Source organism: Polyodon spathula, chromosome 25 (assembly GCF_017654505.1).
Source record: "Polyodon spathula isolate WHYD16114869_AA chromosome 25, ASM1765450v1, whole genome shotgun sequence".
Taxonomy (NCBI): Eukaryota; Metazoa; Chordata; class Actinopteri; order Acipenseriformes; family Polyodontidae; genus Polyodon; species Polyodon spathula.
The window spans coordinates 19,880,030-19,907,718 of record NC_054558.1 but is presented as its reverse complement, the minus strand read 5'-3'; the positions used below and the strand labels follow the sequence as shown (position 1 = coordinate 19,907,718).

Sequence of the window (27,689 nt, the reverse complement as noted above, 5' to 3'; positions counted from 1 at the left end):
ATCTAGGTAACTGCCCATAGCCTGTGTTTTGGGTGTTTAATCACAATACAGTGGGGAACCGTTTGATTATCTCTAAGGTATCTGTGTAAGGAACGGTGGACACATTGCTTGTTTCTCAATACTAGTCCTCTATTGGATGCGGACGGGGCGGCAGCAGAAAAGAGAGCCTGGGCTGGGTGTGTTTTGGCTGAATTCCTAGCTCAGGTGTTGTTGTTTGATCCCTACAGGTCTCCGTACTGGAATGTTAGTACCATGACGTCACTCGTCTTGCCAACAAGAAAGTACTTGGCCACAGCAGCAGCTGTGAAGGGTTTCAATCGAAAAGCTAACTTTAAAAATAAACACGTAATTAAAAAAATTAACACACTACGGTAAATAATACAATCTTCCGAGCTGTGATTCGGCACTCGGGGTGCTGTAATGAAAGCATATTACAGTCCCGGGACAGCGTGAACTTTACAAACACACCGACAAGTTACATGGGTGAACGCGAAGGTGAGCTCGGTTAAATATTTGATTTGCTGTGTTAAAAAAAAAAAAAAAAAAAAAAAAAGCAAGCATTTGCATTATTCTCTTCAGCTTTTTATGTAGTATATATTGGGTATTCAGAGAAAGGTGTTTAATATTTTTGTTACCCGCAAAGTTGTATATTAATTTAGTCCGTTTATTTATTTATTTATTTTTTAATCATATATATCATTTTAACGCACATTTCTGCAATACAACATTATGAACTAGTGCGTTTGATGAATTACCAGTACTGATAAAAAGCTGGCTTTTTTTTTTTTTTTTTTTAAAGCTGAACGTTTTTTTTTTTTTTTTTTTTTTTTTTTTTTTTTTTTTTGTTAGGTTTGGTGGTAGTGGTAGAAGAAGTGTAGTGGCAGGAGAAGAAACGTTAGAGAATTCAGTCTTATCTTTATGATTGTATTAACTTTAAAGCTGAATTTTTTTTTTTTATTTTTACCGTAGTTTTATGTTGTATAGTGGAATGTTTTGTTTTTGTCCTGCAAAATAACATCACACTCTAGCTAAATACTTATATATAAATATAATGTGTGTGTTTTCCTAAATAAAGAAATAAAAACGTTTGTATGGTTTTATTTTTGTCTAAAAAATAACACTATAAACTCCTAATGCAAAACATGCTTTGTTTTGGATTGTGATCAACGCTCAGGGCCGTGAGTTGCATATTGAGAAATGAATGTGGTTCTGTCTTTATTTTGTTGTCGTTGCTTGGCAGAGGAACTCGTTTGCCATTTCTCTTATGGCACAGCCCAACCCAAAAACGCACACACATGCACTTAATTCTCATGTAAACAAGAAAATAAGTCTTGTCACAATTATATGCACTTTCCTTGGGTAAAGAATCCTTCTGAGTAAAAAGCCTTGAGTGGCATGACCACATATGTGGCCCCATGGACTGAAGAAGATATAGAATGTGTTATAATCTCAATATGGATTTAGTAACCACAGATACATTGTGGTATCCACTCAGTCACTGCAGGTTTGCCCACTGGGTGTACAGAGGTGATGGTTTTGGTGTCATGTCAATCTGATGTTGATTACTCCATGGTTTCTCTTACAGGTAAAGAGGGGTGCAGGTGCGTAGGATGTGGAGGAAGGATTGTAGATGCATTCTTCATCAAAGTCCTCAATGAAGTTTGGCACAACTCCTGCTTCAAGTAGGTACATTTTTTGCCATTCATTCTCCATTGTAATGCCTAAGTGAAGGAGTCGGTATGTTTATTTAAATATTTATTTGTGTGATGTTTACCTAGACACACCTTGACCTTTCTATGGTGCTGAACAAATAATAAATCTGTATCTTGGGTATTTCTAGATAACGTTTTATTTTTCTGTATTAAGATTGAGCACACAGCATAGAGGTGTAAAATGTATTTCAAAAAGTGGCAAATAGAAATTGTGCTGTTTAGAGGGCTATCAAACCCTCCTGCCATTTTCAGTGTTACTGAGTTCTTATGAATGACACATTTACAGTAGATGGTTGATTCATCATTAAAATCTCAACAATCATTATCTTGAAGACCTTGGTCATTAATAGTTTGATCTTTTGTAAGTGGGTTGGTTTTTAATTTGACCAAAACAAGGAAACATCTTGTGAGCAGAATCCTGGTGTTTTGGCCCTGTTTGTACAATGACTGTTTATTCCAGTTCAGTGTCAGTTCTTCAGATACTAGACTATAATGGTTTTGCTGTGTGTTCGGCATGCTTGCCACCGATAATCATTTTCTTTTTCTTACTGCAGCTTATTCTGGGATATTGGCAATAGAATAGAAATATGGTTTGTAGGTTTACACTTAGAAATAATTTAGCAAAGTCGTTTCGGATAAATTAGGGATATAAATATGCAATTTCACAGTTTTTTAATATCTTTGTATGCTTTGCCAAAGTGTGTAATTAGAATTGAATACGGTTTCTATTGAACTCAAACCTTGTCCTTTCCTTGCTGTTACGCATTTTAACGCTGGTTCTCTTTTGTATGCAAACTAGTGTGTTTTTCCTACTTGTAAATAAGGTCTTGTTTGTATGGCTCACATATTAAACACTTATTAAAATACACTCATCTGCTGTAATGGCGACATACTGTATATTTAACCTGATAGGGTTGTGTTTTAATATCCTAAGAAGCAAAGATATTTTCCAAAAACATCAACACTGATAATTGTGAACAGTGGGATTGACAGGTGTAGGGATAGATTAAGAAAAGATTGCTTTGGTTTATTTTGTATTTCTTAAAGAATGTCACTCAAGACACAGCGCCCCCCCCTTTTTTTTTTTTTCAATAACGATGCCAACCTAACCATCCTCCTCCCTGCGTTGCCATGTCTATTGTGTTTGCTCTCGGTTACAAACTTTTCCCCAGGCGTCCAAGAACCAAACCAGTCTAGTTGCTTTTGAACCAGCCTGTGTATTGGGGAGAGGGTGATGGAACACATTTAAGATTATTGCAGTTGAAAAGGGCATTTGATAGACTGTGGCTAAGGTAAAGCAGGCCCAGTTTGATGAATTAGATTTGAGTGTGAGTACAGAGCGGTACGGGTAAGAGATTAGAGAAACAGATTTTCTTTTGCTCTTCAAACCAGTGTAAAGTAGTCCATCCTTTAAGTATATTTTGCAAGCAAAATAAAGTGAGTGGAAAGTGTAGGTACTTTTACCTTTTTAAATGTTTATCAATCAGATAACATGTCTTGCTGTTCTACAGCAGGCAACCTGTTGCAAAATTTGAGTCATATGTGAACCATATTGCGCTGCCTATTTATATAGTATACTGTAACTTGCCAAATTAACAGGTTTTACTGTTGTACGTGGGGAAACACTATTTCCCCAGAGGTACTAGGGTGGTGTTTGGTCATTGCCACTGACTGCAAATGTTATTTTTAAGATACTTGGTGGTAGCTGTGCAACAGAAAATATATAGGCTACAGCTAGTTGGGCCCATTCTTTGTGTTTTTACCCCAGGAATCGCATATTTCATGGTGTGCTGCTGTGGTTCTTAACGTGTCGAATCTGTGTTAAATCATCAATGCAAGGACTGTGAAACAATCGAACAACAAACGTGCCTTTATCAGCGGATAACATTTGCCTGTAGTTTCAGCCTGGCAGGAAGAGTTTGCAGCCGTCTTGATTACTTTGAATTCTTCCCAAACGACTCCTCTGACAAGCATGATTTCCATAGTCCAGGCTATTGCAAAATAAGCCTTCCTCAAGATAATAGTTCCTGTTAAAGCAACTACTGCTATTTATGGGATAAACCAACTTGCGTAACCACTGTAATACTCAATTATACATGGTGGTTGAGCACATTTTGCCTCCAAGCAGTGCTGAAGTGTGCACCCAGCATCTGTCGTCCTGTTCATTGTAGAAATGCTTTTCATGACCTACCTGGCGTTCTCCATTATCTTGCTACATTGTAAAAATCTTTAGTTCACAAGTATACTCTAGAGCATTGTGGGCTGAGCTACCTCATTCCCAGATATAAATTCAGTATTATTGCCCTTGCACTTACTGCCAGGCATAGTCTTGCATACTATTTCAAGAAGACTTCCTTGCTGTACTCCTTGTGTGTATTTTTTGTTGTAAAACCTTCTTAGTAAGTGTTGTGTACAGGTTACAAATAACATGACCAATTATATAAGGGAAAAAAATACAAAGTTTTTCTCTTGCTTTTGGGATGAGTAAAAAAAGTACTCCAATTGAAATTACTAATTGGATTTGGAATAAATGTTCATTACTTGAAACAAATCCTTAATACAGTGCAGTGCTGCAATTTTGAAAGCAATTGCAAGATGTGCTGGCTGCACACTGGAAACACTGAAGGAGTGCGTGTTTATTTGGTAGAGAAGTGGTTCCAAACAAATGAGAGAGAAAAAGTCCCTCCTCCCTCACTACCCTGCTGGCTGTAGCAGTGAGAACGCACACGTTTTACTATGCCAGTCATTTCTCCAGCACTTAAATATGTGTACCTGTTATTTACACCCCTAACATGTTTATTTCACTATGTAGTTGTTTTTTGCAGTATGGTGCATTATTTTTTCTTAATACTAGATTATCTATTTTGGATTTTGGGGGAAAAAAAAAGTCCCAGTGTTAAAAGTAAAATGCCTGAACTGTAACTGCATTAAATGAGTAATTAATCAAATTGCCAGCAATTACGTTACCACATGGTAGGGAAAGTCATGTCATGTCACGATGAAAACTAATGCTTCGTCGAGGCGAATCCTGCAAATGCAGCTTAGCATACACACTATGGGACAAAACGTTCGCAGTGCACACTGTGGCATTGTGACTGATCACCATGCTAGTAACAGCACAGGTGGAAGTCTTCATCACTTTTTCACTTAGCCTAATCACTGCAACAACAGCGGAGTATAATCAGGAAACTGCAAGAGCAGAGATAAGGTTCCGAGTCTCCCGTTTCTCCTAATTGAAGATGGGAAATTCTGTTCCCGCTCCAGCATTTTTCAGACTTGCAAGCAAGTCAAGGTATGCTGAAGATTAACTGTCAACTGTGAAAGTTTAAACTTGCTTTTCAATACAATTACTTATTTAAAGTAATAGTGCATTATTTGTGGCTCATTTTATTTCGGCGCATTATGTTTTCATTATGCTTTCTTTTTTTAAATGAATGGGACTATGAAAGGAGATTGCAAATGATGTTTTGATTTTGTCTGGGAAGAGAAGTGTGGCATTAATTGGTTGTGATTAAATTATTCAATTATTTTGTTCTTGCGGGTCTCCATTTACCTGAAGTGATGGCTTTGCTGAATAACAAAAGCTTTTAAGATCTTCTTGACAGTCTGCTTCTGTTGGCCAGATGTTGGTGTTAAGACTGGGGATGGTACAAGAAAATCAAATTGGCCTAAATGTAAAACCATTGCATTAGTCTTTCCCTTTTTTAGATAAATGAGTAGGGTTGGAATTTGGAATGTGTATCTTTAGATGTGAATATGTGATAGTTTGTTAAAAAAAAAAAAATGAATGTTTGAAATCAACATTACAATATAGAAATACTTAAGTACATCTGTATACCCAGTGTAGGTGGTAGGAATTGTTTATTTTACCTCTTCTGTGTATTTAATAAGGGACAGCATATGGTAGATGGTTGTGACATTTGAATTCATACTGGGAGGTGAATGTAATTGGAATGCAACAGAGGAACATGTCATTTTGATTCCCTATGCTTCACAAACTTTTTGTGTAAGTTAAGTATATATGTAGCATCTCTCGTCGACTTCTGCCAATTTATGAATTTCATTTAATTACAATTAATAATTGCAGATTGGTTGGTACTGGAAGTACCATGAGAAGTAATGCCGTACCTGTACTCTACCAGACACTGGATCGGACATGTGTAAGACAGAGTGTTTATCTCCCAGACTGTTTCCCACAATGGGTGCAGTGATGTAAACACAGAGTACTTGGTGTCTGTCTGGAACCTCACGGCTCACTAAACCTGCGTAGTCACCCAAGACCCCGGTCATTTTTGGTGTCATGATGTAGTAAAGAAAATAAATTGTGGCTAAAAGTCCACACCTATTGAAAAAACCTGTTACTGGCATGATTTCTCAGACACAAAAAGAAGACTTAAATTAGTTGGGGAGCTGGGATCAAGGTCATTTTGAAGAATGTTCGCAGTGGAAGAATGATTCTGAATCAGTGTTGACTAAGACTTAATCTTTTAAAATAGGCTGCTTTTCTGACTGATTCTGAGCTGGGATCAGCTGTACTGTCATTACAGATATATCTGTGGTCCTTCAAGCTCTGCAATAGCAACACTGAATGCCAGCAACCAACAGCCTGACTAATACTTCTGTGTGGAACAAAGAGCAAGGCTCCAGATATGCAGCGCGCAGGCTTTCAGACAGCACTAGTGAACGTCTTCTGTGTCTGTGCTTACTGAAGTGTGTCAGTTGCTCAATATTTATTTTTCAGAGGTTTCAGAGGTCCATCCAAATGTGCTGTGAAGCATGCTATGGAAAGAGAGGCCGTGCACATGCTGTGCTATTTTATTTTATCTTTTAACTGTTACTTTTGTTTTTTCATGAACTGGGGTTAAAGTGTATTTGGGTGTTTTCTAAAACCGATTTGTTTACTTTAGATATCTTGTTTTCTTAGCAAACAGTATCAGTCAAGAGAACAGGTACAGTGTGTGAAGTACTGTAGTTTAAGATTAATTTCTGTGCTGTGTTTTTTTTTTTTTAAATCTAATTAATACGATTTTGCAATTTAGTGGTTAAAGTTTAGATACATCCTGTATTCTTAAACAACAATACATGAGTAAAGGTTAAGTATGATGATTTTAATCATATAAATGCTTCAGGAAAATGAAGGTAAATCATTTAGAGAACCCAGAAAACTTAGCTATAGAATTAGTGTTATATTGTAGTTAGTCACCTTTTACCCTTCAAGCCACTGTGTAAAAGTATTTATTTTGAGAAGCAGTTCATTACTGCAATTGAGAATTATTTGGACTCTGTAGTAAACCTGCTTGTAAAGACAACTTTGGGCAGTTCTCTGTTTTGCTGTTAAATTTTACATTGGAATTGAATTCACATACTACAGCAGGAGAGGTGTTGGCAGTGACTGACTTGCTGCCTTTCGCAATGTAAGACATCGCATATTTTCCGAGGATTTCACATAGCTAGGCAATGTAAAGAACATGAAGCATCTTGTTTGTTAACAGCCCTAATCCATCATTCTAGTTTTATGGGGTATTTTTATTATATTTGCAGTAACTTTGTGTTGGCACAACCAATTAGGCCTCCAGCTTTGAACTTCACCAGTTTTGTTCAAATATATACTAATGTTGTGCTCTGGAGCTGAAGGCAGTTTCATTTATGTAACAAACTTCACTACTTGCCAGTAAAATAAATTGATTTGCAAGTTGAAAGACATTGCCTGTTGGCGAAGTGCGTAACCTGTGTGCTGCCCATCACTTCACATGACCATTTGCACCCCCACAGCCTTCACCAGTCTGTCTGAAGTCATTGTCTGGGAGTGGTTATTTTCTCCTCCGTAAACCTCCCAAGCTTACGGTTGGGATTTGAACAAGCTGCAGCTTGCATGAAATGTAACTGCCTGGTTTTATTAAACAGATATAAGAAAAACAGCAGAAGACCAGGGGGTGCATTCCAGGAGACTGCTTTGGTTTTGTCTGAAATCGCTCTAACTTGTACTCAGAAACCCAGGCTGCCTGGAGGTGTGAAGATCTGTAATCCAGGAAAGGAAAACAATATGTTCTTGTTTTTATCATGCTGCGTCTCTGCAAATAAAAGCAACAGTCCTCTGTGCAAATACACTTCAAGATATCCCCCTGTTTTGCAGGGTTGAGCAAAAGCATCTGTGTAATGAAAACCTTCACCATATTGTTGTTCAAAAAGGGAGTCTTCCGTGCTAAAGAAATGGCCGGCGATTTCTACTGCTGTAATGGTTTTGTCATGCATTGTTAGTTATCAGAAGTCAGAGGTGGCTGCTAACCTCTGCCTTTTTGACCCTGATGACTCAAAATTGGACTAAAGTAAAGATGTTTATGAATGTGTATATTGCCATGAGGGGGGTTTATTTGTCTTGGCAAGTAAATGGCAAATGTCATAAACCACTTCTGCCTACATATTTTAAGAGCTAGGACAATTCTAAGCCAAGTTCAAAGGTGGGTATAATATTTTTCTGGGTTAAGTTCCAGTAAAATGTAATCATTTTAGTGCCACATTGTTTCACCCTATAGTCATATGAGGGATAATCTCCTGAACCTCATGCAGGTTGTATTATAATTTTACTTTTTTTTAATTTGTTTTCTTCTAGCACACTTTTTCGATTTTAATTTGTCTTTCTATTATATTTTCAGGTGTTCCGAGTGTAGTGACCATTTGATTAACAGGTACTACTCGAAGGATGGCAAACTCTACTGTCCCAAACATTACTGGGAAAAATTTGGGGAGTCCTGCCATGGCTGCTCCCTGCTCATGACTGGTCCAGCAATGGTGAGTGTAGTGCTATCCTGCTCATGTCTGTTAAGCTGTGGTTTTGTTATGAACAAAGCTGTTGAGCTGTAGTTTTGTTAGCATTAAATTCTCCATATCTTCTGAATGTTTTCACTGGATCTTTTAAAATGTTCTAACAGAGTCTCCACTAGACCAGAGGGCGGCATTGTGTTTATTGAAAAGATTACATCACGCTAAACAAATCAGGAAACAGGTTTCTAAAATTTTCTTTTTTTTTTAAGCTTCCATATCAGAAAGTTTTTTTTTTTTTTTTTTTGTACCCAGGGTAAGGAGTTGGTACTGATTTATAATTCACAAGGCTTTTCACCTCTAGTCTAGTTCAGGTCGCAATTGAAAAGAGTTTTGCTCTCCCTGTTTTAACAGTAAACTTGAACATTCCATTTTATTCACGGTATCTACAGTATGCCAAGGTAATTAAATACATGTGATCAAACACCTTCTGTAAATAGAGTGCAACTTCCTGCTTTTCGAATTGTTGAATATACAGTGAAACTCTGATACAATGTGCTGCCTTGGGACCTTAAAAACTGTTTGTTATAACCAAGGTATCTAATAACCAGATACATGGATAAACCCGCCAAATCAGCACAAAAATCAAAACCTAGTACGGTACTAATTAATTAATATACATATACAGTGTATGTAGTATAAAGGTTTATTACAGAAGAAACAATATAAAACAATGTACCTAGTACTGTACATTACTATACAGTATGTAACATTCTATATTAATTATTTAATACAGTAATTGTATGTTGCCTTGGATAAAGATTGTTGGCTAAATGAATTAGAAAACTAATAATAAAACATGTATTGAATAATATTGTACTGTAAGTAAAATAAACTAATTGATAAAGACCCAAGACACAGAAATGGAATTTTGTAAGCACCGACGCGCTATTTTTAATATTTACAGAAAAAACAATTATCCCACACATGTTAGTTTAACTTGCTCCTTTTCACTACCCTGCCATCCTTCTCTATCTTAACTGAAAGTAAATCTTTAAACAAGAACCCTGGCAACAGTTAGTGGAAACAGTAAAAACAAAACAAAAAAAACACTCCCTTACAGGAATTACGCACAGAAAATTACATTTAACAAGACAATAAATATGGCCCAATGTTATGAAGGTGAAAGGTGATTTATGAGTGGATCCAAGGCACACTTCCAGCATGCTGTACACTCCAGGTGTGCTCAACCTTATTTTTATACTTTGCGATGAAGTTAAAGTCCCTGTTCATATGAAAATGCACATTCCATATATTTCCGGATCTACATGCACTTTGTTCTGAAACCGGGACAGCAGCTTCAGGGCCATACCTGTGGGTGGGGAATACCTGTAATGGTGATCCTTGAAAAAGTGCATGACATCATTTATGTGCTACACAGTACAAATTTGTCTTGAGAGATCCTATTTACAGGCAAGCGGAAAAAGTCTAACGTTTTACAATTTGTGTTCATTCAAAATAGTTTATTTTTGTAATCATATTATGATTACGCTAATCTCTCATACTGGATAAAAAGGTAGAAATTATAACCTGGACAAGAGAATTACTGTATAAATGTAATGCCCTTTCAATAAATAAAATTTTTTTTTTTTTTTTTATTACATTGCAAGTTTAAAGCAATGGTCAAGGTGGACTGACATTGCTCTGTCCAGTGCAAACCACAGGTCAGGTAGCATTTTGTAAAGAGCTGAACAGATGGACAATCAGTACAAACTAACAGTAAGTAGAGGGTATGGCTGTGTTTAACAATGTAGAGCAGAGAATTCATTTAGCATCCTAAATGTCTCCATGTTAGAATGGTTGAAGAAATCGGAGGTGATAATGCAGAAGGATCTTGGTATACTGTCATACCAGATGTGGGCAGAGGTTTGTTTTTTTGGGAGGGGGTTTTGGCGGCGGCGGTCGTGGTGGGGGTCTTCATTCAGCCTTACACGGAGTGTAAGAGACCTGTACAAGGTCCTGCTTTTTCACAAGTGCCATATCAGTGTGGTAAAGCGTGGGTTTGAAGCGGTATGTGTTCCTACAGCTGTTCGTGTGCTTATTCTAGGTTGGTTTGCTTTTATTTTTTTAAAACATTGGGTGAGGTATGACAGGTAAAACTATGAAGATGTACAGTCAATCATATGTATACAGAGCTGTTTTATTACTGGCTGTGTAATTAGTCAGGCTTTCAGTCAAAATTATGTTTGATTTACTAAGAGAAAAAGTGCCAATAGCTGCTAACAGACTAATTTTCATGCAGACAAGAAGGAAAATTTACAAGTTAAACAAGTGTCTCTTGATGATCTATCTCTTTGCAGTGCATCCCAGGTTGTGTATTGAGTTTACTGAAGTGTTCTTGCTAACTTAGTTTTTCAGACTTGATTTATAACTTTGTTTGTTTCTGCAGGTGGCTGGGGAGTATAGGTATCATCCAGAGTGTTTTGTGTGTTTGATCTGCAAAGTGATCATTGAAGATGGAGACACGTACGCACTGGTAGAACGCTCTAAACTTTATTGGTAAGAAACGGATCCACGCCAAGATTTTAAATAAGTACCCCAACATTTTATATATTTTTTTTTTTATTATTTGGATGCAATGTCATTCTAGTTTAATCTTTCATTTTAAGACGGAAGCTGTTGTGTGATTTTTATTTTTTAAATGCCAGTTTTTTCTCCTTGCAGTGGGAAGTGTCACCACCAGATTGTCCTGACGCCACTGTATGAAAATCTTTCCCTGAAATCTCCCCATGACTCCTTACCCCACACCGTCACGCTCATCTCAGTCCCTGCTGCCACCGATGGCGAACGAGGTTTCTCTGTGAAAATAATTGGGGATTGTACCAAAGGCACCACCAGTGTTCAAGTGAAAGAGTGAGTATTGTATTCCATTTGTGTGGAAGCTCTCAGATTTAAATATCTTGCATACTTAAACCAGTAATCTGTGTGTATGTATTTATCTTTAAATAAGGTGGCAATACGGGCACAACTAATGTCGTTATAATAACCTTATAGTGTTAAAACCGTGAAAGAAACACATCTTGTAATTGTACGTTTGATCAGAGTATCTGAATAAAAGGCGCAGGTTGTACAGAAATAGGTTTTCTTCATGAACCCGTTCTTCTGTGTACCTTCAGAGTCAGAGGAATGCACATCAGTCCAGAGGTGCAAAATGCTATTCACCCAGGAGATCGGATCTTGGAGATCAATGGGGTCCAAGTACAGACTTTACTGGAAGAGAAGGTAATATTGCAAGACTCCTAAATCCTGTAAAGCTTTAATCTGAATTTTACATATTTGCTACTTATTGCTGTTATATAGCTAAAGGCATAAGAACACATAAGAACAACCCCCCCCCCCAATGGCCTTTAATTGGCAACAGGTTTCCAGACTGCCAAAGCTGGGTTTATTGTGATGTGTTAATTAGGGCTACTCTTAACAGAAAGGAAACTCTCCCCCTCTTTCCCCTATGCTATGAATGCTTTCACATCCGACCTTTATACTCACCAACCAAAATCAAACAATGAAAAAGCTTTGTTGAATGAGCAATCAAGAGGTGGAATTGCAAACACTGCCAAATTAATTCTAATAAACTTTTTATTTTATGCCATGTACAGTGTATTGGTGCCTAAAAGTGATTGTTTTCTTTCTGCTCCAAGGCAAATGTTAGGATCTCTATGAAATACTGTAACGTTCTCCTAAGCATTGAGATATGCAGTTTTTTTAATATATATTTATATACTTAAGGTTTTAATTACACTTTGTGTGCATTGCTGGCACAGCCTCGTTTGCATGAATTGTTCATATGCTTTTACAGTTCCCAAACATTTGTTTCCTATTATATGACTGACTAATACTTCATTTAATGGGGCACAAAGACATTCCAGTCCTGTTATGCAGGTTTGAGTCAAAAACCTGCCCTTCAAATTCATTTACATCAAATATCACATTACACCTTGTGTTGATGGGCATTTCATTATTTTTGGTCCACTGGCTTCATTACAGGGGTTGGTCAAAAAGTTTCAAGTATGCTTTGTTGCTCCTCTTTTAGGTTGAAGATCTGATTCAGAGGAACCAGACACTACAGCTCTTGATAGAACACGACCCTGTCCGGCAGAGCTTGGAACGGCTGCAACTGGGATCGTCTCCATCACGCCTTGGTGTGCCGGCCCCCTCTCGCATGAGACTTTCCTCTCCCTCCCGCTCAATCTCTGCACTGGAAAGCGGAGAAAACGTCGAAAGTACGCTGAAGAGACGATCAGTCAGGTAGAGTAAGATGCTAAATGTGCCAGCGTCTAGCTGTGTTTGTGGGGGTTTTATATCGACTCCAGGAACAAGCCTTGTAAGAACATCCGGGAAGGATGCCTGAATGGCAGAACAACCTTAAATGCTGGGGTGGAATTTATTTCTTTGTTTAAAATGTTTAGTGTAGTCCTATATTTTTGCCAAGGCTTAGCATTTCTATTTCAGCCAATGTAAAGCACTTTGCCCCATAGCCTACATTTTAGTTGGTCATGACATTTGTATATTGTTTAACAGTGACAATATGGCTGTTCAGAAAAATCTTATATTGTGTGGTTTTTTTTTTTGTGACCGTTTTGATTTTGTGATCTTTTTCCAGGCGAAGCAGCAGCACTTGTAAGTCACCTGGTCCCTCCTCTCCAAAGGAGCATCCCGCCCTGTACCGGGACATCAGCCGCTCCGAATCTTTGCGCTCCTCCTCGAGCTGCTCCCACCGGATATTCCGTCCGTGTGACCTCATCCATGGGGAGGTGCTGGGAAAGGGCTTCTTCGGGCAGGCGATCAAGGTAAGCATCTTCTGCTGCTTGTGTTGATAATTGTACGTCAGCTCTGTGTTTTTTCACAGGTGAATATGCTATGGGGGCACCTTAATAAACCATTAAAGTAGTAAAATGTTCACAGTTTATATTTATAAATATTACCTTTTGATTCTCCCAGATTATAAAAGAAAGCATATTCTTCTAGAAAAGGCTTTATTCTTGACTTCTGTCCTTTCAGGTTACGCACAAAGCTACAGGAGAGGTGATGGTCATGAAGGAGTTAATTCGCTGTGATGAGGAAACGCAAAATACTTTCTTAAAAGAGGTCTGCTGCAGATTTTAATTATGTATGATCTTGGGTTTTTTGGGGGGGGGGTTGGGGGTTTGTATAAGATTACCTTACTTGGGCTGTGTGAAAGTAACATCTGCAATAATTTACAGGTTAATTCAACCCTGTTTTATTTTCTTTCTCCAGGTGAAAGTCATGCGGTGTTTGGAACACCCCAATGTCTTGAAATTTATTGGAGTTCTGTACAAGGATAAAAAACTGAATCTAATAACAGAGTACATAGAGGGAGGCACTCTAAAAGATTTCATCAGAGACATGGTATGTACATACCTAAAACCAAGGGTAAAGTAGCTTTCATATGCACACGTGTTACTTCCCTTTGGCAATTCAAACCACTAATTGCACAGCTGTTCAGTATCTTGACAATGGGAATACTGATTGGGTTCATTGCTAGGGGGATGGAAAGGGTTGGCTTGACCAGGGTGACAATGTAAAGACCTCGCTGAGCTGAATTTGTGTAATTAACTATAACTACTGGTTTGGAGCTCTGAGCTTGACACAGCAGCGTGTCGCAGGGAAGGACCTGATATGGGCTACTGGCCACCCACAAGCCCTTTCAATCCACTGCATACACTGTGAAGCACTTTCAAAGATTTATGTAAACCCAAATCGCTCAACCCTTCCCTCCCCCACCACACCACACAGACACACACACACACACAGAAGAAAGCTGGTTTATCTCAAGAAGTAATTTCATTTTTGATTCAAAACCGGTTTCTTGAAACATGCTTAAGTTGAGGAGCTGAAGAACAATGGGTCTTTATCAAAGCAAGCTGCTGGTTCCAAGCCTACCTGCAGGAAGCTTTGTTTGTGTTAAGAGAAATCAAGTAGAATAATGAAGGTACTGTTTTTGATACCAAGGAAAGGGTATCGGTTGCCAAATAAAGGAAAACATGTTCATCCTTTTTCAAAAATCAGGATCCATTTCCATGGGAACAGAGAGTCAGCTTTGCCAAAGGCATCGCTTCCGGAATGGTTAGTGAAGCCTGCTTTTTATTTTTTGATCTTGTCTTGCATGCCTGTTTCATATCTATTTGCATTCAGACATGGGGAGGAGGTGATCCTAGGAATATTTCCTCTGTCCCTTCCCAATCTATACATGTTACTAGGTGACTTTGTATAATTAACTCTCCATTTATGGTATATATTTATAATGATTGTGTTTAAAATGGCAGTTTAGTGTTAAGCCTGCAGTTATATATAATAAGGACAGTGTGTTTTCCATACTAAAGCTTTGTACATTGTGTATGATCTAAAATAATGTGATGCTTGAATAGCTAATAGGAGAATACATGTTGTCATTTGTTTCTCTAATTAGGCTTACCTGCATTCAATGAGCATCATCCATAGAGACCTCAACTCTCACAACTGCCTGGTCAAACTGGTGAGTGCCTGTTAGGTGCTTGCCAGCCATGCCATGGGGAAAGCTGAATGGTGGATCAATATGGGAAGGAAATCCAATTAAACAAACAAGCATTAGAACAGTTTTAAATTTAACAGACGCTTTTAAAACCTATGAAAAACATTGAATGATTTTTCAATAAAAAAAAGTTGCATTTTGTACAGTAATTGAACCATGTTCTACCCAAGGACAAAACTGTGGTGGTGGCCGATTTTGGTCTTTCCCGTCTAATTGTGCGAGAGAAGAAGGGCAGCCCTCCTCCTGAGAAATCCACCACAAAGAAAAGAACGTTCAGGAAGGTTGAGCGCAAGAAGCGCTACACTGTGGTGGGGAACCCCTACTGGATGGCACCAGAGATGTTGAATGGTAAGCAGTGCAGAGACTAACCTCAGAACAGAGGGGACTGCTCTGTACAGGGGGCCAGTGGATATTGACAGCCTCAGTGTGCAGTCATTTCAATAAGTCACCAGGATGTGGTGAAATAAAATACTACTTTCTAAAATGAAGTGTCCTTTCTGTTTAGGTCAAATCTATGATGAGAAAGTCGACATTTTCTCTTTTGGCATTGTACTTTGTGAGGTAAGAAATATTTATATATATATTTTTTTCCTAGCTTTAAGAAGAAATCGAGTCACATTTGCTCGAGTATTGACAAAGCATATTACATTTTGTTGTGTTATGTAGTTAATATTTGGTATTCTTACAGTATTCTTAGCCAGTGTAATGTCTTGCTTTTTTTTAAAGTTGAAATCCAGACTATGAGATCCAGTTTTAATAGTAATTCAGTTGTATAAGCTCTTGTTGCACAATTGGATTGTTGCTTTACAGTTTGACACGTTCGCTTTTCTTTCTTCTGTGTGTGTAGTGTGACAGTTCCTTTGCATTGCTTTGTACAATATGTTCAGAGACTATCTGCAGAGAGAGACCAGGCTTTCATTTAGCAGCCCTGGATTAACAGAGTAAGGCACTGGTGTCCACAAGTCAGAAATGTTTTTTACTTTTGCAAGCTAAACATGTCCAGGTTCTTTTTCTTCGGTAGCCAACTACTGCAGCCCAGCACCTGCTTGCTTAGTCATTCAGCCAGAAATTCAATAATAAGTTCAGAATCTGTGCACTTCTACAGGGTCCCATCTAGATCTTGATTCCTATTCAAAACACATTCAAACGGGAATCTGTTTTTTCCTAATGGTATTGAACTCTGTGGGTGTATCTTATGCACCATTATCTGCAATCAGTGCAAACGTATTCCTTTGTTTTTATTATTGGACTCCAGATAAGGCTACACCATTTTTCCCTAGCTGAAAGTATCCTGTAAAGAAAAGTTTACTACCCCTGCTTTGTAATCAAACCGTTACCCCAGTATGTGCAGGGAAGGTAAGTGTAGAATACTCACTTCACTTTCCAATATTGCCTCTGTGTTGTAGCTGTACAAAGTAACTTCTTAAAGTTTGCACTCCTATTGAAACAAAGATAAAGGTATGTAATGTTAACATTGTTACTTTGTCAGATCATTGGACAAGTCTATGCTGACCCAGAATGCTTGCCCCGGACACTAGATTTTGGACTGAATGTGGGAATGTTTTTGGAAAAGTTTGTTCCTAAAGATTGCCCACCTGCCTTTTTCCCATTGGCTGTTGCTTGCTGTGATCTCATCCCTGAAAACAGGTAGGTTCCATCTGCAAAGGTGATTTTTAAAATTGCATAGGTTGGTATTGTCAGAATTATTGTACAGGATGTTAGTGGTTTAGACTAATTTTCATAGGATGCACTGCTAGTGGAATATGAAGTCATTATCAGGTTTCTTACAATACATTGGTTTCATGCTTTATAAGAAACATTTTTATAACATTTTCTAGAATTTTCATCCAGGAAAGTGTGGTTTGCACTGGGTAATGCCAGTGCAGGAACAGCATAATGCAGCTTATCTGGGACACCTCACTTAAAGTTGTGTAAAGTGAGGATAATTTACAGCACAGAGTACAGCCCTGAGATTGATAAAAGCGACAGCTACTGCTATGTTTGTTTCATTGCATGCTTTCATCAGTGAATATGTTGCTTTCAAAAGGTTTGTTTAGCAGATCAGACTATTAAGGAAAAAAATAAATAAATAAATCAACCTGCTCTTAATGGTTCTTCGTTTGGGAATAATGGCTTAGAAAATATCACTAATCCACCCGTTTTACCTGTAAACTGGGCTTGTGGAACATTGCGCTTCTTGTCTGCAGACCTGCCTTTGAGGATCTGGAGGATTGTTTTGAGGCGCTGGCCCTGAACCTGGAATTGTGCATCCCTCTCCCAGCCAAGATGGGAGAACTGGACCACAGCCTTTACAAACTGCACAGCCCACCCCAGACCTGCCTGCCAGAGAATTGAATTTTTAGCTGCTGACACCAGCTTGTAACTTGCACTACAATACATTACAGGGAAGCCAGAGAAATCACCAATTACAGATTCTCCCAACTGTGGTCCTCCTGAGTAAACCAATTCCTCAGCTGGATTAACACCCCTTTACCCAAGATGTGTAACCACACCAGCAGATTCATTTAAGTTGACAACACTGTGAGTTTGCTGAAGATTTCATGAATGAATCAATAGTGTAGCAGCATTTCAGCCGATTAACAGTATGACTCCCATCTCTCTTGCGTGTTAGGCAATCTACAGACGGGATTAAAACCAATGGCAAATTGTATGTGGAGCGGAAAAGCAGTACTTTTCATAAAGCCCTTGATATAGAATATGGTTTTGATCAAATGGGATCTAGTTTACAGTATATGTAATGCTAGTTAGTAGCCTTACTAATATACATGACAACTAAAAATACACATTTGCAAGTAGATTGCTAAACTTGATCTTTTTTGCAGTATCTGTATATTTGGGTGGAAATGGCTTGATTCTGTCTAATTCATTTCAAGGTCATTGCAAGCCCTGAGCTAAATGATTGTGGACTCTTCTATAAAGTGGATTGAAAGGCATGTTTGTAAGATATAAGTGTATATATCTCTATGTATTATACAAATGCATGGACGTGTTCAATTCCTAATTGGGAAGAGGTGAGATTAAAAAAAACATTTTCTATAACAAGCATAAAGTAAATGCATGTAGACTGTGAAATACTGTACAATACATGTCAAATGTGCAAATATTCTTGTTTTACAAAAAAATGTTGAGGTACTGATATGTACAAGTTGCAACCACTACACTATAGATCATTTAGTGTTGTTCACCACACCTGTAAGAGATGTACAGGAAATACAAGGTTAATACAGGCTGGAACATCATATAGCATTGTCTGGTTTTTTTTAAGCTCTTTGTTTTAGTATTTTAAAAAGTGAATGCCAGTATATTAAAAAGTCATCCAAATGAGTGAGGTTTAGGAATACGCAGTAAAATATATTGTAATTTCCTTTCTTTTAGGAACGAGACTGCTAGAATTGGTGCGTTCCAAATGAGGGAGAATGTACTTTTCTGTTGATTTGTATCTGCTTGTGATTTAAGGGACTCTGTACTGCCGTTTTTCTATATTTCTAACCACAAGAGGGAGCTGGTGCTCCTCACATCCAGTACAGTAAAGCCTAAGTACACCGCCATTGAATGAATACTTTTGCATTATTTAACAGCACTAATGTAACTTTTAAAAGACTACCCTATGGTAAGTAAATCGTTTCAGTTTCTTATACTATACACAAGTAAATAAGCAGACATATTTGCATGCTATTGCTGTGTGTGATAGATGTGAAAATTCGTTTGGTCTGCTGTTTGGAGCTGATTTTTCTATACCTGTGTACACTGGGCTCGGACCATTTTAAAGGTAACAAAAAACTTAATGCTGGTGACGTGTTTCTTGTATGTTTGTTCTTTGTATGTGAATAACTGCTTGGTCTCAAAGTTCCTGTAACCTTGCTTTTATTAGGTAACTAGGAGTTACATTTAGTATCTTATTTTTCATGAGAGAGCTCTCGGACTACAGAGCAGACCCAAACACATTTCACTTGGATACAAGAACTGCGGAAATGAATCGGAACGATAAACCCTTAAAGCACTCCTCTGCCATTCCTGTGTCCTTGTTGAATGCTGGCACTGTGATTGTACTATACTAAACTTATATTATCCCTACAATTAAAAATGCAAACAGCTATAGGGACCAGAGAAAGTGGCTGTTTCAAAATTATATCTCTAGATCTATCTATAGTAAATTTAATAACAAAAAAAAAACACTTATGTAATCCAGTCTATCTATGAGCCATTTTGCTACCACAGTTTTTATATGCTTTTTTTAAAATATTTGTTAGAAAATTCGATGCATATCGTAATCTTACTTTCCACTTCCTTAAACATGCTGCAGGGTCATGGGCTCCACAGAGGAATCTTCCTGTGACTTGAGCAGTCGTCTACAGTAAGTGTGTTCAGCATTATCGTGCTTCAAGTGAGGCTTTGAGTCAGTTAGGGTCATGTCATTATCAAAAGAACAGCAGGGAAAACCTGACTGCCCAATTGCAATATTTTTGGATGATATGCTCACCACAGTCAAACTTCGTTCCTGCGACAGAGGCACAAGTACCGCAGAAAAATCAATGAAAGGAACATGATGTATATTATATACGTGGTAGCTAGTATTACTGGCACCTTAACAATACAGTGATTTATTGTTATTGTTTTTTTATTTAGCAATTAAAGCCCCTGGGAACCGTCCTTTACAGATAATTATACATTGTAGTAGAGATGCATGCAGTATTCAAGCCATTTGTAGATTGAACTCTGCAAAAACAAACTTTGCACAAGCGTTCCGGAGGCAACGTTCAAATGATGCATAACATAACATATAACGTACCCTTGCCAACATGCTCATGATATTCAAATGATGCAGAACATAATATATAACACATCCTTAACCAACATGCTCATGGCATTAAACACATTCAATTGGTGTGGCCAGGAGCTTCACTGAACAGACCATTTCAGAGCCAGGCAACAAAAATATTGTGTGAAGATAACAAAGACAAATGATCTAGTTTGAAACCGAGGCAGGCCAGCATCCATACTAGAGCAAGGATTGCACCTTTCAACATTGTAAAATGGCAGGAGCACGGAAGCAAGATGTCTTCCCAGCCCCAGCTCTGAAGCTGTGCCGTAACAGGATACATCATACCTTGCTTGTTTGTTAAAAACAATTTAACATCATTTTGCAGCTGATGTTTATATGGAGAGATATTAATTAATAACGGCAAAAAGAAAATTAAACCAATTGCTACAAAAATGTATTTGCCTCAAGCAATTGAACAATATTGAACACAGGTTAAAAATGTAATATTTTTATTTTGTTTGTTTGTTTCACAGCAGGATCAACTGCCAAATATACAAATTAAACTACTGAAGTTTATTTTAAACATTACAAAATAATAAACGACAGCACTTTCATAGATGCATTTAAAATTAAATTTTTAAAAAATCCCTTCAGATTTCAGATGGTCAGTTTCCGAGATGAGAAACAGCAATGATAAAACACAATCACACATCTGTTCAAATCGTTTTTACATATCCATACAAAATTGTGCAAAAAAACAAAACAATAAAACAACTATTACAAGCTTACTACCGACGGAGAATTGGATTGTAACATTGCGGAAAAATCAATGGTGTTAACAACCTTATGGCAACTGCTGTGTGCTAATAATACATATACATCTATGACATTCCTGTTCTCTCCATTAAGAAATCCCTTGCCGGAACAGTCTTTGGATTATGAATGCAATGTACCTGAATCAGATGTCCATGAGAACAATGTCTACATACTGCAAGTCAAGATTGTGTGTAAACAAGGGAAAGGTTTACCTAGCATTAGTTACTGGTGCAGAGCATGCCAACGTTCAGAAACGTAGTCTATTGACCTTAAACTGGCTGCATGCAGTCTTAACTGTGGGGTTGAAATAAGCTGGTTACTTCTTATGCCTCTCCACAGTCTATGGAGCTGACCCACTCATTACATTTCACACACCAATGGAAGCGAGTGCTGTCTGCCTTGGTTGTGTTCAGTAGGACCCTCCCAGCCTTATTCAAACCCCTGCAGTGACTGCACCCAGCACTGAACTGTTACATTGTATTCCTATACAAGATACTATGGACTTCTTCTATGAACACACACACGTGTAGCTTATAGACTGAAAGAAGAGCATATCTGCTGTTGCCATCAAACTGTACAATTAACACTAAATAAAGTTGAGCAGCCGAAAGTAATTGTGAAAGGAAAAAAAAAAATACACTCTGCTTTGAGTAAAATGCTGTACTCATTTGCCCGCTAATTTTGATTATGTTTGTCTTTCAACCCATTACAACTAAATCTGTATTCGGCCATCTGAAGCCCAGCTTCTGTGTGTCGACAACTTTAATCGAACTTTGCGACTTCTGCATTCGACAGACAAGTATTTCAGTACTTCTACCTAATTGACCTACTGCCTTTGAATAGAAATTGACATGCTCAGTCTTAGAGATCAACCAGACAGCAAAAGTAATTTGTTTGAACCTTATAGGGATGCTACAGTACTTAAACTCGCCCAGTGTTGGGAGACATATGAAGGAATGATGATTTCTCAATAAAAAAACAAACAGAAAAAATCATTCCTTTGTTTTAAACTGTATACAAAATCAATGAGCATTGGTACAACAGGAATCATTTCATTATGCTTTATCCAGTGAAAATCAAAATCATAAGACCATCACCTCTGTTACAAAATGTAGACTTTAAACTAACAGTGTTGTATGCTTTTTTTTTGTTTTGGTTTTTTTCTACACCACCACTTACTGGTAGCATCATCCCTGGTGATTCTACATTGAGTCTGTTCCTTGTAGTTATTGTTTTATGCTTTAAAAAACAAAACAAAAAAAAAAACAGTTCAACTTGTATTGTAAAACGTTCTCTTTTAGACGAGTTCAGTTCGCTTTACAAATGGCAGTCTTTGTATGGCTTTTAGTCCAGGCCTACCAAAGAAACAAAAGAATCAGAAGCCAGGGGCTGCCTTTTCTGGGTATTTGAGCTTGAAGCCTCTTCAGCGGGGACAGACTGCTCTCACGCCCCTGGGGTTCCCTCTTGGTCCATCAGTGGGCTCTTCCCCTCCGCAGTCTCCTCCACTGGGGTCTGGTGAGCGCTGACCACCACGATGTTCTCATCCATGATCTCACAGGTGGGGTTTGTGAAGGCGGACAGCGGGAGCGTTATCCTCTGCATCTCTCGTTCGTACACGCGCTGGTCGTGCTGTTTCTTCAGATCTCTCCCTCTGTTGATGGAAGAATTTATTCAATTAAAACATCTACTGCTGACAATTATGGCTGGAGCTACCCTTAAATGTCATGTCTAGTTTCTTGCTAATCTTTGACTTCTCGTGGTATAGAAAAGTAACGTGTGATTTTTCTAACCATTCCCGATCGCTAGAATGCAATAGAAAGTAATGCTGTGTAGGCAGAGGTCATTATATTACATGTCCATACCCAGTTTAATCTTGGGATTGACAACTGGGCTATCTTATTCTATTAAACTTTGAATTACTCGCAATATTCTACTTGAATTACCGGGCAATTATGCAATTCTATTAACGTGGGTGCACTGCATAAAGTCACCCTGTGTAAAAATAGCAAATCAAGTTAACTCGTGCATGTATGTTGATCCTTGTGATGAGGTTTGTGCACACTGCTGTTGAATGAATTAGGCTGCTGGGCATACTCTGAATACCGGACCTTTCCAATCGACGCAAGCCTGTGGATATGATACTGTACAGACACACACCCATCTCTGAAAGAGGGCCTCACTGTCATCCCCAGGTCATGGGCACAGCCATGCTTTTCTTTTTGCAATGCTCAGATTTGACATCACTGCAACTTACGCTACAGTGTACCTGCCTTCCAGGAAAGACAACAACCCGATAGCTCTGTCCTTCATCATCACAGATCAATTGAGCACTGCAGAATCTATCTATAAATAGATATCCCCTATTAAATTCCCCCCTCTACAGCACTGCCATTTTTAGATGTCCCGCTGAGTCTACAAGAAATTACAGCGGCTTAAAACCCAACACACTAACCCCTGTGGACAGATCTGCAGCGCTAGCAGCTTATCAACAGAACTATTGGGTTGAAACATGACTGAAACTGTTGTCTCAAAGGCATACGCAACTAAACCCCTTATTAATGTCATTATGTCTTTAGTGTCAATAATGAGCCTTGCAAAGTTTGGGGTGACCGTCCATGTCACCAAAAAGTCCTACTGTGCTTTTAAGACATTGGAATATCACCAACTTGCAATAAGCACTGATAAATACTGTGTGCATGGATTGCTGGACTGTTTCCATACTGACCTCTTGTATAAGTACCCCAGTGTGATGCCCACTCCCATCAGGATTATGAGAGCCATCATGAGGACACCCAACACATAACCTGAAAGAGGAAAGGATGGAGTCCACGTTAAATCACAGTTCAGGACAATGAAAAAGAGCTGGGAATGTTACAAGTCACAAGACTTATAATCTTACATGCAGAATTAACTTTAGTTGAAGGCAGTAAGAACTAATCAGTCAAACCTTTGACACTGAGATAACCCTCTATTTGCAAATGCATACACTGTGAAGTAGTTTAAATCTGTCAACTTCATGTTATTAGAGGAACCTCTAATTAAAGGCGAAGGGCTGAGCTGGTTTGATCAGACTCGTCAGGGACGTACCCAGGATGCCCAGGTCCTTCTTCTGCTTGGGCCCGATCCGGACACGCTGACTGATCCCTACGACCGGCTGCACCGCCGCGTTCTCACTCTGGGGGGGGAGGGACTTGGCCTGCTCAAAGACCTGGGTCTCACTGGGCTCAGCGACTCGAGGGACCTCTGTCACTGTGGCTGGAGGAGCTTGACCTGCAACCGAACGAGAGGAAAGCACCATTTAAATCAACCCACAATTCAGTGTGCACTGATAACCAGTAATGCACTGTTATTCTGCTTCTCTCGACTGGGATTGCCACCTACAAAATAACACAATATATACGTCTTCTATTCAAATAACATAGAATAACTTAGTACAAGGGTTAAATTGATGCACAAAATGTCACCTGCATCAGCATGATCAGCGTAGCAAGCCAGGATGTGTCTGCTCTATGCAGGTATATCTGGTAACACATAGTGGAGCTCCATTACAGAGTAAGCAGGAACACAGCAGTTTGAAAATATATCAAATGCATTGATTTTCTTCTTGATCGTACTAGATCTACGTAAAGTTAGTTCTAGGTTTCTCCACATGGTAAAGGCAGTGCTTTAAGAACATATCTGACAACTGGAACCCCACAAAGCAGGAAAGAGAAAAATCAATGAAAATTCTGCACTTTGAATACAGCTAAAAACAAGGAAACAATGGTGTTAAAAACGTGATTGAGCGAGGAATTAGTGGAGTTCCCTTAGTAAAGTAAACGTACAGTTTGTCATCACCACAGCCTGACAGTGAATGAACCGAGTCAGTATTGTGTGTGGAGCACAGTACTACAGTTAAGAGACTGAATGCACCAACACAAACACAGCCTCCGAGTCAGTCTTGAACAAAGAATTTATATCTCCCTTAAAAGGGGTTAAAACACAGCAAAAAGGTGAAACATTTAAGTGCAAATGAGCCTTCTCTAACAGAGGTTCCACTGCGTCAGGAAAACAGGCTATTAAATACACAAACATCTGCTCAGCTACAGATGGAGGGGCCTCTGCAACCCCCACACAAAAAAAGTTGTTTACCAAGTAAGCCTGACAGATGAGCTCACCACCCCCACCCACCCACCAACGAAAAGCTGTCTCTGAGGCAAACGCACCAGCACCAGCCAATCAGACTGCAGGAGGGGCGCAGCTTCAAATCGCCCCAAGGCAGCTGCAGTACTAATAAGTCTCTATCAGTTTCCTTTCTTGAGGAAACAAGCTAATCATATTGTGCAATAATAAGCGAAGGCCCTTTGTTAATGTTTAACTTATGTTATCTCCCAACAGTAGCATTCGCAAACATAATTGCTTACATACTGAAAACAGCAACGAAAAGCAAGAACAATCCTGCATCAAACAGGACCTGTAGCGTCATCATTACTTGTTATGTCAGCATTTCTTTCTAAAGGTGCAACTTCGTGTTTAACAAACCATGCAACCGGTTAGCATTACAAAGCAGCTGTGAAACCCTCAACTCTCCAGCACACTCCCTTGGCCTGTTGATGAGCAGGTGGCTACAGCTTGCTGTGCTGCAGCTTCAACTGTAATGACACAGGACTGGTTGAAGCTATAACAGCATGCGCCCAAGGAGAACAGGTTGTCTGTGTGACTGCTTGTTAAATGCATGCACGTTACACAAAGCGGAAGTTTATTGGCACTTATAAGCGCTGAAACCAAATAGCGATTTTTTTTCTTTATGTTTTGTTTTTCTTTTTAAATGTAGATGACTATTTTTCACTTGTATATAAATCGGTATTACCTTATTAAGTAAAATGAAATCCCATAGGCAACACAATGCTCTTTTAACAAAGAAAAAATTGTGTTGCATACAGATTCATGAGACTTTCTTTGGTTTCATCCTTCTGCTAATGCACTGTGTCTCCAATCTGGAGGCAGGGAATAGGAGGTCTGCTTCCCAGCGATTAAAGACATCTTTAAACTCACTGACAGCAGAGAGGACAGTACCTTTGCAGGTGTCAATGGCACACTTCTGTCTCTGTACTCGGTTGTCTCTGCCTGTCACGTAGCACCATGGTTTGTTATCGCCATCTGGGTTTCGGCAGTAGCTGTGGTCCCCAACACCTGCATAAGAAACAGCAGAATATTTTAAAAAAAGTTCCATTAAAACCATTAAACATGGAAGTAAAACATCCCTGTTGAAAACAGTAACTGCAGGAGGAATCGTTCTCCTCAACCCCAAAACTGAACCAGCACTGCCTCGGAGTGAGAGGGGGTAACCCCTCTCTATCTGGAGCTCCCACTGCGAGACCCCAGTTAGTTTGGAGTGGGGAGCCCTGAAGGAAGTGGGGGAGAGTGCAAAGCAGATATCATGAGAACTGGTCTGGATAATGCGTCTGTGCCAATATTTAGCTGGCAGCTGGCCAGGAGCTCTAGTCCTGCGCATTGTTGCCCTGGCACAAAAATAAGGATATCCTTGAATGATATAGGAAAGGGTCAGGCAGCCCCTTCCCATAACCACACATCATAACAATGCTGTGCTGTCATAAAGACTGTGAAGTAGTCTGGGGGCAAGTGAGAGAACCTTTAAAGCCCAGCGCATTTACACTAATAGCACAGTCCTTAAACAGAAATCTGTTATTTTAACAGGTGTCTCTTATTACACTAATGTAGTAATCAATGAGTAGGACTCCTACACAGTAAAGATGTGCACCCTATGGAGAGCAGTACAAAACCACAGAGGAGTCTAACATTCACACCTACCTGAGAGTACACTAAGAAAACACATTCTCACCTGTCTGCTGGTCTGGGAAGGCAGTTGTGTTGTAATCTCTGCTAGCATTCCTCCAATTTAAACACTTCTCCCCGGTTGATGTAATCTGCTGCTCGCCCCTGTACTCCTGGCCATTGGAGCGGATGCATTCTGTAACAGAAGATAAACCAACGTAAACAGCATGGTAAGGCTTACTGTGTGCGGGTCTGCCCCCCAGTCAGAACAGCAACATGCATGGTTACAGCACAACAGTTCAGTCTTACATGCAAGCCATTCTGTCGTCAAAGTATCAAATATGGACAAAGCTATTTTGAGAAAACAAAAGCACTTTACTTGATTGGTAATGAGTCTGTAACAGTGGACAAAAAAACACAATCATACTTCTGAAACAAAAACGCTTTTGCTTGTTTGTTAAATCAAAAACAGATTCAAAATTATAATTTAGTACGAACCCCTTAAGATGTAAAATGTTCAACAAACCTGAACGTGCGCTCATATTAAACACAGACACACAAAGAAAACGGAAGCTAATGTAAATGGGTATTTAAATTGGTAGGCACCCCAACAACCCGTGCAAAACAAGCTGTTTTTTGTTTTTTGCTTTTTTTTTGTTTCTTTTTTACAAGATACCACCACATAAATGAACATTTGTAGATTTTTTTCGTGACAAATAACACAGCTGAAGGAAAAAAAATATTTAAAAAAAAAAAAAAAAAAAAATCTTACCTTGAACAATTGATGCACCGTCCAGAATGGCAACGCTCAGCAACGCAACTTGCATTACTAAGAACAACATTCTGTAAAATACATGTATTTTGCAGTATACAATAGAAAAGAAAACACACGTGAAATTGTCCAAATAAATTTGCAGCAATAAAAACAATATAAACCCGCTTTGTCTTCCAGAAGAGCCTGTGTTGTTTTGTTCTCTAGCAGCACACTGCTCTTTCTCCGCAGGCAAGCCCTTGTTTTGGTCGATTTCTCTCCTCTTACTTGGTAAACAGCCTCTCTCTGAAGCAAGCAACTCCCTTGTGATGCTGCCACTGCAGATTCGCGAGCAGGGTCTTCAAGGTCCTAGAGTGAGAACATCACCTTCTGCTACCGCTCTGCTGTCAACAGCAAACTCACCTTCTGCATGTTGAAACAGAAGAACAACATGACAACTAACCAGCTGTTAGCCAAGATGATTCTGTGTTTTACAAAGGCAAC

At 38.8% G+C, this 27,689-nt stretch overlaps 2 protein-coding genes across 5 annotated transcripts; one reads left to right on the top strand and one right to left on the bottom strand.

The window, feature by feature from the left end:
• The first annotated feature begins 246 nt into the window (after window positions 1-246).
• Window positions 247-18,866, top strand: LOC121299650 (LIM domain kinase 2-like). Of its 4 annotated transcripts, none has more exons than XR_005947439.1 (16): window positions 247-495; window positions 1,586-1,682; window positions 8,366-8,501; window positions 10,921-11,030; window positions 11,196-11,384; window positions 11,648-11,753; window positions 12,562-12,776; window positions 13,132-13,318; window positions 13,530-13,616; window positions 13,767-13,898; window positions 14,559-14,615; window positions 14,959-15,024; window positions 15,231-15,408; window positions 15,566-15,621; window positions 16,316-16,416; window positions 16,550-16,638. XR_005947439.1 is itself a non-coding variant. In XM_041227528.1 (16 exons), exons 1-16 carry the CDS (start codon window positions 480-482, stop codon window positions 17,413-17,415), a joined length of 1,938 nt encoding a protein of 645 aa, XP_041083462.1. In that variant the 5' UTR covers window positions 249-479; the 3' UTR covers window positions 17,416-18,866. The 4 variants fall into 4 exon arrangements, 2 of the variants coding, with proteins under 2 accessions (XP_041083462.1, XP_041083463.1); XM_041227528.1 differs by lacking the exon at window positions 16,316-16,416 and adding an exon at window positions 17,268-18,866 and having other exon boundaries at window positions 249-495; window positions 16,550-16,707; XR_005947438.1 differs by lacking the exons at window positions 247-495; window positions 16,316-16,416 and adding exons at window positions 17,268-18,092; window positions 18,457-18,866 and having other exon boundaries at window positions 1,555-1,682; window positions 16,550-16,707.
• Window positions 18,867-20,432: 1,566 nt separating this feature from the next.
• LOC121299651 (phosphoinositide-3-kinase-interacting protein 1-like) lies at window positions 20,433-27,472 on the bottom strand. Its single transcript, XM_041227530.1, has 6 exons — window positions 27,207-27,472; window positions 26,502-26,630; window positions 25,715-25,831; window positions 23,747-23,929; window positions 23,385-23,463; window positions 20,433-22,310 (listed from the first exon to the last, which is right to left on the bottom strand). Exons 1-6 carry the CDS (start codon window positions 27,274-27,276, stop codon window positions 22,103-22,105), a joined length of 786 nt encoding a protein of 261 aa, XP_041083464.1. The 5' UTR covers window positions 27,277-27,472; the 3' UTR covers window positions 20,433-22,102.
• Between the last annotated feature and the right edge of the window lie 217 nt (window positions 27,473-27,689).